The sequence below is a fragment of the Carassius auratus genome, chromosome 35 (assembly GCF_003368295.1).
Source record: "Carassius auratus strain Wakin chromosome 35, ASM336829v1, whole genome shotgun sequence".
Lineage (NCBI taxonomy): Eukaryota > Metazoa > Chordata > Actinopteri > Cypriniformes > Cyprinidae > Carassius > Carassius auratus.
In genome coordinates this window covers 19,394,202-19,403,936 of record NC_039277.1, presented here as the reverse complement: position 1 = coordinate 19,403,936, position 9,735 = coordinate 19,394,202, and the positions used below count along the sequence as shown (strand labels likewise).

The 9,735-nt window shown below is 46.6% G+C and overlaps 1 protein-coding gene across 4 annotated transcripts in view; it reads right to left on the bottom strand.

The window, feature by feature from the left end:
- Positions 1-61: 61 nt before the first annotated feature.
- LOC113054772 (biotin--protein ligase-like) overlaps positions 62-9,735 on the bottom strand; it is a 25,678-nt gene continuing 16,004 nt past the window's right edge. For all 4 annotated transcript variants that reach the window (XM_026220570.1, XM_026220571.1, XM_026220572.1 and 1 more), the window contains 2 exons: positions 336-403; positions 62-243 (listed from right to left, as the gene is read on the bottom strand). In XM_026220570.1, the coding sequence (XP_026076355.1) occupies positions 65-243; positions 336-403 (247 nt within the window). In that variant the 3' untranslated portion in view covers positions 62-64. The remainder of the gene's footprint in view (positions 244-335; positions 404-9,735) is intronic.

Genomic DNA, 9,735 nt, shown 5'->3' with positions numbered 1-9,735 from the left:
CTCTCTCACACACTCACTCACTCTCTCACACTCACCACTCTCTCACTCACTCACTCACTCTCAATCACAGGTGTGTGTGCACCTCGTATCCGGGCAGCGTGCGCACAGACTGCACCACGGCGAGGGCGGCGAGGTGCTGCAGGAAGGGGATCCTCTGTCCGAGGCGTGAGTTCACAGGAAGCTGCAGGTGGAGCGTGAACATGGCGCACCCCGGCGGACTCAACCAGGCGTTCCCCCCGCGGCCTGCAGCACAGCATCAGTGAGTGACACACTCCTCGACATTTGTTAAACCACAGGTAATGTGGCTGTGTGAGAGCTGATGGAAACCTGCTGACCTTTGCCCTGTGTCTGACGTGCTGCTATGGCGATTAACCCCACTTCCTGTGGCGACTGCAACATCCGCCTGCAGGAGGAAGAGAAAAAACGAATCACTGAAAAACAGTCATCCTGCTCTCAGCTGCTCAGAGTCTCATTCATGTCTGCAGTGCTTCAAATAAGCAGAAAATAACCGAATCATTGATGCAAGATCAAAAACATGAGGCAATGAGGCATGTGCACTGAGGACCGAGAGTTTTCTGACCTTTGACCCCCATCACAGGCTTTCTATCCCAGCAGCCCCATCAAATAACACCCCCACTAACACAAACAGACATCCACTTGACCTCAGTCCCGCTGGACGCATCGATCTCACAGTAAAGCACTCATTACTCCTGCAGACGATTAATACAGTCACTTACAGGCCATTTCATCCTCAAACACCAGTCACACGTTTCACTTCTGCAATCAGTCAAAAAAGCTCAACGAGCGAAAGCAGACGAATGTTTCTCTTCACGTTACAGCTGCGGGATCCGTGTGTCGTTCAGAGCAAAGACATTCACAGAAGAGCTTAAGCACCACATCTTCAGTCTGCTGAGACCCGAGACACACAGAGAGCAGCATTCAGATGCAAAGAGACGCCGAGCGACGAACGATGAGCTGTAATCCATCTATTCAAGCTGCGTCAGAGCCGCTAGTGATGCATCATGGGACGGCCCGTTCAGAGAGAGCTGTCCAACAGAGGAAACCCTGCCAGAAAACAGTTTCCAATGTTTTTACAGCAAACCTGTCCGTGTGCTGATCGTCCAGTGAGGAGTGTTTCTAGAACGACCACACGTACTGATTTGCAGATGGAGGAATTTTTCTCCAAGAGTTTTAATTGAAGTGGATGTGCTTAAAAGAGTAAGAATTGAGAAGAAAAAAAACCTGCATAAACAGAAACCCCGGCGGTCTGAGACGTCAAACACAGCCGAAGTGATGCTCAAATAGGGCTGATATAGCCAAAACTATTACCACCATAAATACCAAACCTTCATTTCTTTCAAGTTTAACGCCAACGTGAAAGTTATAGAAACTAAACCAGAAACTAGAAGTTTTACATGGTAACATTTATTTTGACCCAAGTTTTTATTATATATTTTTTTTAATTAACCATTGGTCTCCCACAGTAGCATACATTTAAATCATAATAAACAAAGTTAAAAGTTCCCGTGCTGTAGTGAGCTCGCGCCGCAGGATGAACTGTGATCCGTGCCGATGAACCGTCCATGTGCCCAGATTCAAATGAGTTGTGCTGTTTCGTTTCTGCTGTTCGAACAATTATCAAACTCTTCATATTGTTTTATCATGGAAAATTATATCGCGATAATTATCGTTATTGATTTATCACCCAGCCCTACGATCAAATGTGCAAAACACTGCAGACAGACAGAGAGAGATGCAGATCTTCAGTCGGTGCTCTGCTGAAACACACACGGATGCAGCTGCTGAGATCATGACCTCGGAGCAGCAGCGGCCGTTAGTCAGACGCAGATAATTGAGAGCTTTCACAGTTGGGCAGGAGCGGCGCAGACCCCCGCGAGCAGATCGTGACGCGGACACAGACGAGCGCATCAGGAGCTGACGAACACAGACGGAGCTCTGCAGGCCTTCAGCAGCACAAACCAGCTCTTAACAAGAACATCAGCCGCTAACAGAGCAGAGAGTGAGTGTGTGAGTGAGTGAGTGATTGAGTGTGAGAGAGAGATAGTGTGTGTGTGTGTGTGTGTGAGTGAGTGAGAGAAAGAGAGAGTGTGTGTGTGTGTGTGTGTGTGTGAGAGAGAGAGAAAGAGAGAGACCGAGAGAGTGTGTGTGTGTGTGTGTGTGAGAGAAAGAGAGAGAGAGAGTGAGTGTGTGTGTGTGTGAGAGAGAGATAGTGTGTGTGTGTGTGTGTGAGAGAAAGAGAGAGTGTGTGTGTGTGTGTGAGAGAGAGAGAGTGTGTGTGTGTGTGTGTGTGTGTGTGAGTGAGAGAAAGAGATAGTGTGTGTGTGTGTGTGTGTGAGAGAAAGAGAGTGTGTGTGTGTGTGTGAGTGAGAGAAAGAGAGAGTGTGTGTGTGTGTGTGTGTGACTGAGTGTGAGAGAGAGATAGTGTGTGTGTGTGTGTGTGTGTGTGTGTGTGTGTGTGTGTGTGTGTGTGAGAGAGAGAGAGAAAGAGAGAGTGTGTGTGTGTGTGTGTGTGTGAGAGAGAGAGAAAGAGAGAGACAGAGAGAGTGTGTGTGTGTGTGTGTGTGTGAGAGAGAAAGAGAGAGAGAGAGTGAGTGTGTGTGTGTGTGTGTGAGAAAGAGAGTGAGTGAGATAGAGAGAGTGTGAGTGTGAGAGTGTGTGAGTGAGCGAGTGTGTGTGTGTGTGAGAGAGAGAGTGTGTGTGAGCGAGTGTGTGTGTGTGTGTGTGAGAGAGAGTGAGTGAGATAGAGAGAGACAGAGAGAATGTGAGTGTGTGAGTGAGTGAGCGAGTGTGTGTGTGTGTGAGAGAGAGAGTGAGTGTGTGAGCGAGTGTGTGTGTGTGTGTGTGTGTGAGTGTGTGTGAGTGTGAGAGTGTGAGAGTGTGTGAGTGAGTGAGTGAGTGAGAGAGAGTGTGTGTAAGAGACAGACTGTGTGTAAGAGAGTGTAAGAGTAAGAGTGTGTGTGTTTGTGTGTGTGTGTGTGTGTGTGACAGAGTGAGAGGGAGAGAGTTTGTGTGTGTGATTCATGAGAATGGAAAGGTCTGGTTTGTGTCACTCAAATATTTTGGTCTCAATTAATGTAGAGTTTATACACAGTAAAAATTTACAGAACAAAACAAAAAATCTAGAATCACAAAAATGAGTTCAGCATCTATTGTGTTTCTCTGAAGCTCCACTGGAACACAACACTAGAAAAAACCAAAATCACAGTTCACTGCAGCGAAAAAAACACGATACAAGAAGAACTGAGATCAAAGCTTCTGGTAAAGAGAGAAACGACACACAAACCCTGAACAAACATGACACAAAAACTACAAGAAACCTCTCAGGCTGTCTATCTGTCTTTTCTCTCTTTCTCGTCTTTGTTCAGCAGAAATCAATCCCTCTCAGATTAACATGTAAAGAGGCATCAAATTAATTTCAGCAACACATATATGAGATCAGCCGTGGATCACACACACAGTAATGCTCTTAGCGGCTCAATGAGGGGTGTGTGTGTGTGTGTGTGTGTGTTGAGGGTCAGTTAATCTCATTGTGAAAGCACCTCGTCTACAGCCGCATTAGTAACGGCCTGAAAAGAGTCAAAGAAGAAAAGACACAACATGAGTAATTAAGACACAAACAATGAAGCGAATTTAAGTCTCTCACACTGCAGAGAAAAAATAATGATTAAATGGTCAGATGACACATGATTGGTTTAGATCTGCACAAATGCAGTGTTTTTACACACCACAGTAAATCAGCCACTCGATCATTACATCAGTCCCGCAGACTAGTGAGCGTCTGCTTACCAGCGAGTGAACAGATGATCAGAACACAGACACATGACCACTGAGTCAGTGTGTGCGTGTGTACGTGTGTGTGTGTGTGTGGGGGGGGGGGGTGAGGGAGACAGAGAGTGTGTGAGAAACGCTTCTCAATATTATTTACTCTTCGTTATCTTTAGGTCACATCCCAAAACCATTCAAGCTGGCAGTTATTAAGCCTCTTATTAAGAATACAAAACTAGATCCTAGTGAACTGGCAAATTATAGGCCTATTTCAAATCAAAATTTTTGAAAAAGTTGTGTCTGCTCAATTGAGCCCCTTCCAGCACAAAAATGATCTGTAGGAAGAATTTAAAGGTTGAAGGTTTCAGGCCCCACCATAGCACAGAAACTGCACTTGTTAAAATTACAAATGGCCTGCTTCTTGCGTCAGACCAAGGCTGCATCTCATTTCTAGTCTTACTTGATCTTAGTGCTGCGTTCGACACCATAGATCATGACATACTCCTAGATAGATTACAAAATTATACAGGTATTCAAGGGCAGGCTCTGAGATGGTTTAGATCCTACCTGTCCGATCGATACCATTTTGTTTATTTAAATGGGGAGTCATCTCATTATCACCAGTAAAATATGGAGTGGCACAAGGATCTGTCCTAGGTCCCCTTCAATTTTAAATAAACATGTTGCCCCTTGAAAGTATTATTAGAAAATTAATACATATTTAAACAAGACCAGATGAAACTTCTAAATTATCTAAGCTAACAGAGTGTGTTAAAATGTAAAATATTAGAAGACCAATAATTTCCTCTTATTAAATAAGGATAAGACAGAGATATTACCTATTGGACCAAAAAACACTACACAATCTTGTAGATTACAATCTGCAACTAGACGGATGTACTGTTACTTCCTCTACAGTCAGAAATCTGACGAAAGTGAAAGTGAAAGTGACGTGACATTCAGCCAAGTATAGTGACCCATACTCAGAATTTGTGCTCTGCATTTAACCCATCCGAAGTTCACACAAACAGAGCAGTGAACACACACACATACACTGTGAGCACACACCCGGAGCAGTGGGCAGCTATTTATGCTGCGGCGCCCGGGGAGCAGTTTGGGGGTTGGATGCCTTGCTCAAGGGCACCTAAGTCGTGGTATTGAAAGGTGTTCTGGGTGTAATATTAGACAGCAACTTGTCTTTTGAAAATCATATTTCCAATGTTACAAAAACTGCATTCTCCCATCTTAGAAACATTTCCAAGCTACGAAACATGTTATCTGTTTCTGATGCAGAAAAGCTAGTTCATGCATTCATGACCTCTAGACTGGACTATTGTAATGCACATCTAGGTGGTTGTCCTGCTTCTTCAATAAACAAGCTACAGGTAGTCCAAAATGCAGCAGCTAGAGTCCTAACCAGGTCAAGAAAATGATCATATTACTCCAATTTTACAGTCTCTGCACTGGCTACCTATTCGGCGGACAAAACGGTAACGACTGGACCGGAAACGACTACGAGTAACACCACAGCAAGCAGAGCAAGCCCTGCCACAGCAGCAGACCACAACCTGCAGGTATGTAGCTGCGGATGGAGGTAACATCTGTCGGGGGGTTGATGATTCACCGGGGAAAGAAAAGGTGCTTGAGGGAAGAGAGACCAGGGCCTCGCATTGACTACTTCCAGCAGAAGGGGTCAAATCAGTCGAGTGAAGCTCACCAACTGGACGAAAACCATAGTTTGGAGGGCATCAGCACCCCCGTCGTGAAAGAGGTGGAACCCACCCAACCTCCCAGACCTGCAGTCAAGCGGAGACTTCCAAGCTACAGACTGTGTGTAAAGTGGCCCGGTGCTGTGGAGAAAAAGCTGTGAGAAACGGTGAATAAAGATCTGACCCTGTCCCTCGAACAACTTTGAGGCACAGTGGAGAAGAAGTTGGAAGATATGGGAAACATCATCTATCAGTATGGAGCAGAACGCTTTGGGGTGTTAGAGTCGAAAGTCACTAAACAGACTCCCACTCCACCAGTCTCCAGGAGGCAACAGGAAATCAAGCACCTTGTTCAAGAAAGGAGACAACTTAGGAAACTTTGGAAGAAGGCCTCGGATGTGGAAAAAGAAGGGCATAAGCACCCTCCAAGCTGACATTAAAACATGTCTGGCATCCTTCAGTAGGGCAGATAATTCACAGAAAAGGAGGAGGAACAAAGAACAAATAAGAACATGGTTCTACAAAGATCCCTTCAAGTTCCTGAAATCTCTTCACCAAGGAGAAAAGTGCAGTTCTAAAAACAACAAAGAATGACCTGGAGGAGCACTTGAGATCAACGCACTCTGATCCAAAGTGCTATGAACACCTGGCCATCCCTCCAGACATTCCACCAATCAACCCCCCAGAGCATCAATTTGAGATCGGTCCTCCATCGGGCACAAACAGCATCAGCGCCTGGGCCAAACAGAGTCCCATACAAAGTGTAAAAGAACATGCCAGATGTCTGCAGGTTTCTCTGGAGCCTCATGAGAAAAATATGGAAGAAGAGGACCATACCCAAAGCGTGGTGTAGAGCAGGTGGGATCCTTATCCCAAAGGACAAGGACGCAGCAAACATCAACCAGTTTTGCCCCATTGCCTTGCTTAAAGTGGAGGGTAAGGTCTTCTTCGGGGTCATTGCTCAAAGGATGGCCGAAAACCTGCACAGAAACAAGTATGTGGATACATCGGTACAAAAGGCAGGAATATCTGGCTTCTCTGGTTGCCTAGAACATGCCAGCATGATCTGGCACCAAATCCAAATGGCAAAAATGGAGAAAAGGGACCTCCACGCGATCTTCCTAGACCTTGCAAATGCCTCCGGCTCTGTGCCCAATGAGCTCCTCTGGACTACCTTTGAGTTTAACATCCCAGACACCATCACAACCCTGGTCAAGGCTACTTTCAGGACCTGCAATTCTGCTTCACTACGCCTGAATTTACTACCTCATGGCAGTGTCTGGAAATAGGTATTATGGCTGGATGCACAGTCTCTCCCCTGGCTTTCACCATGGCGATGAAGATCATCATCCGAGCTTCAAAATGGGTTGTAGGTGGGCAAAGACTCGGCTCTTGTCGGCGCCTCCCTCCTCTCAGAGCCTACATGGACAACATCACCACCCTGACTACCACCGTTCCATGCACCAGGAGATTACTCAGAAAACTTGAAGAGAACGTCAGTTGGGCCCGTATGAGGATTAAACCAGCTAAGTCACGCAGCATCTCAGTAGTGAAGGGAGTGCTTACTGACTTGCAGTTCTTCATCAGCGATGACCCAATCCCTACTGTATCTGAGCAGCCAGTCAAAAGCCTCGGAAGGCTTTATAATGCAAGCCTGAAAGACAAAGACCCGGTGAATCAACTGCATGATGACATCAATGCGGGCTTACAGACGATTGACAACACCCAACTACCTGGGAAATTGAAGAACTGGTGCATCTAGTTTGGTCTACTACCCTGAGTGCTGTGGCCCCTGGCAGTCTATGAGGTGCCCATCACAACAGTAGAGAAGCTGGAGAGAAGAGTCACAGCCTACATCAAAAAATGGCTTGGAGTTCCACGCTGCCTCACCACCATAAGCCTCTGTGGAAACAGTGTCCTCAAGTTGCCCCTCACCAGCCTTTCAGAGGAGTTCAAGTGTGCTGAAGCACGTCTGCAGATGACCTTGAATGAATCCAAAGATCCGGTGATCAGAGAAAATGCACCGATCCTGGTTATTGGGCGCAAGTGGAGACCAGCAAGAACAGTAGAGGAGGCAACAGCAGTTCTTAGACATGCTGATATTGTGGGGAACGTTCAGAAAGGAGGAGGCGGTCTTGGACTAACAACTAGTCGCCCAGCCTGGAGAAACGCCACTGCTCCAACACGGAGGAAGATGGTGGTGGAGGAAGTGCGGCATCAGGAGGACACGACAAGATGGGCCAAGACAGTTGCACTCGGCAAACAGGGACGGTGGACATGGTGGGAGTGTGCCAAAAGGAGGAGGCTGAGTTGGAGGGATGTATGGGCCATGGAAGCGAGGGATTTGAGCTTTACCATCAGAGCCATATATGATGTCCTCCCAACACCAACTTATCTCCATCAGTGGTTTGGTGAAGATCCTGGGTGCATCCTGTGCTCCTGGCCAGCCTCCCTCCGGCACATACTCACCGGGTGTAAAACCAGCCTTACCCAAGGATGATATACTTGGCGCCACAACCAAGTTCTGAAGAGCCTTGCTGCCACACTGGAGAAAAACCGATCCGAGCATCAATGCCCTGTCTTTGCCAATGCCTAACACCTCAACAAAACCATGGGTAACTGCCTTCGTCCGTGAAGGGGCTAAAGCTGCCAGGTGCAACTCCACACCATCAGAGAGAAACCAGCTGTGCCTAGCATGCGACTGAAAATGCTGGCAGACATTGGTAAACAGCTGGTATTCTCCTCAGAGATTGCCACTACCTCCTTGAGGCCTGACTTGGTGCTCTGGTCCCCCTCCATAAAGAATGTATACATAATCGAACTCACCGTACCCTGGGGGGATTCCATGGAGGAAGCATATGAGCGGAAGCACCTGCGGTATGCCGACCTAGCCACCGGAGCAAAACATTGTGGCTGGAACGTGGAAGTCCGCCCAGTGGAGGTTGGGTGCAGAGGGTTTGTGGAAACATCCACCATAAAACTGCTGAGGAATCTGGGAGTTAAGGGCCAGAACCAGCGCACAGCCGTTAAAGCTGCATCAGAGGCAGCAGAGAGAAGCAGCCAGTGGCTCTGGCTGAAGGGGAACGACCCCAGCTGGGCCCCCAAGTAGTGTGCCAGGAGATAAGTCTGCTTCGGCTTGACTCAGGGAACAGGACGTCTCTGCCATGCACAGTCCCCTGAAATGTCCGCCGCTTGGCAACAAGGTGACTCTCATGGCTAATTGGACTTGGGACGCAAGCTGAGGTCTGATCAACCTAGAGCTGGCCGCCTCTGGGGAGGGTGTATAGTGTCAAAGGCCGAAACACCCCATGACCCAGAGGAACACTACTGATGATGCGTCCCGTAAGTCCAATTCTTCTCCTGTAAGTCAAATTCTTCTCACGAATCTACCATCCACCATTCACCGACAAGTCCACCAGTTACTCGCATGTGCTCGCACAGGGAGTCTCCATCTCATCCTAGAATCTTAAATTCCGTATCAGTTACAAATTATCATTACTTACCTAGAAGGCCCTAAATGGTTTAGCTCCCGCGTACCTAACTAGCCCCTTCTACCACGCTACAACCCATCACGCACCCTAAGGTCACAAAACGCTGGACTTTTGGTAGTTCCTAGGATAGCAAAGTCCACTAAAGGAGGTAGAGCTTTCTCACATTTGGCTCCCAAACTCTGGAATAGGCTTCCTGATAATGTTCGGGGTTCAGACACACTCTCTCTGTTTAAATCTAGATTAAAAAAGCCTTTCGTCAAGCATTCGAATAATGTATCTCATAATCTTGGACTGCAGTTATATCTGATCAAATGCACATTCTTATTCTTTAGCTTGGGTTAAACTGATTAATTTTACTTTGTTGGATCAGCAGCTATGCTAATGATGTCTCTATGTGTTTCTCTGTTTCTGCTGGGATCTTCATCCCGTGGTAACTAGGATTTAAACAAGCTCCAGTCTGGATCCAGAACACCTGAGAAGAGATGATGCTGACCCTCAGAGGACCTCAGATGATGCTGACCCTGAATCAACAACAGAACTAACAATTATTGCTACAAGTGTGACTGCATCATATAATAACTGCTGTTAATAGTGTTCATGGTCTGTTTGATTACATCTTTAATTAATTTTTCCGTACATAAACTGACAGTCACCACTTCACAAATATTGTAGGAACATAATTTGTTAAAGTTGTTTTGCAATTTGTATTGTAAAAAGCGCTATACAAATAAACTTTAATTGAATTGAGT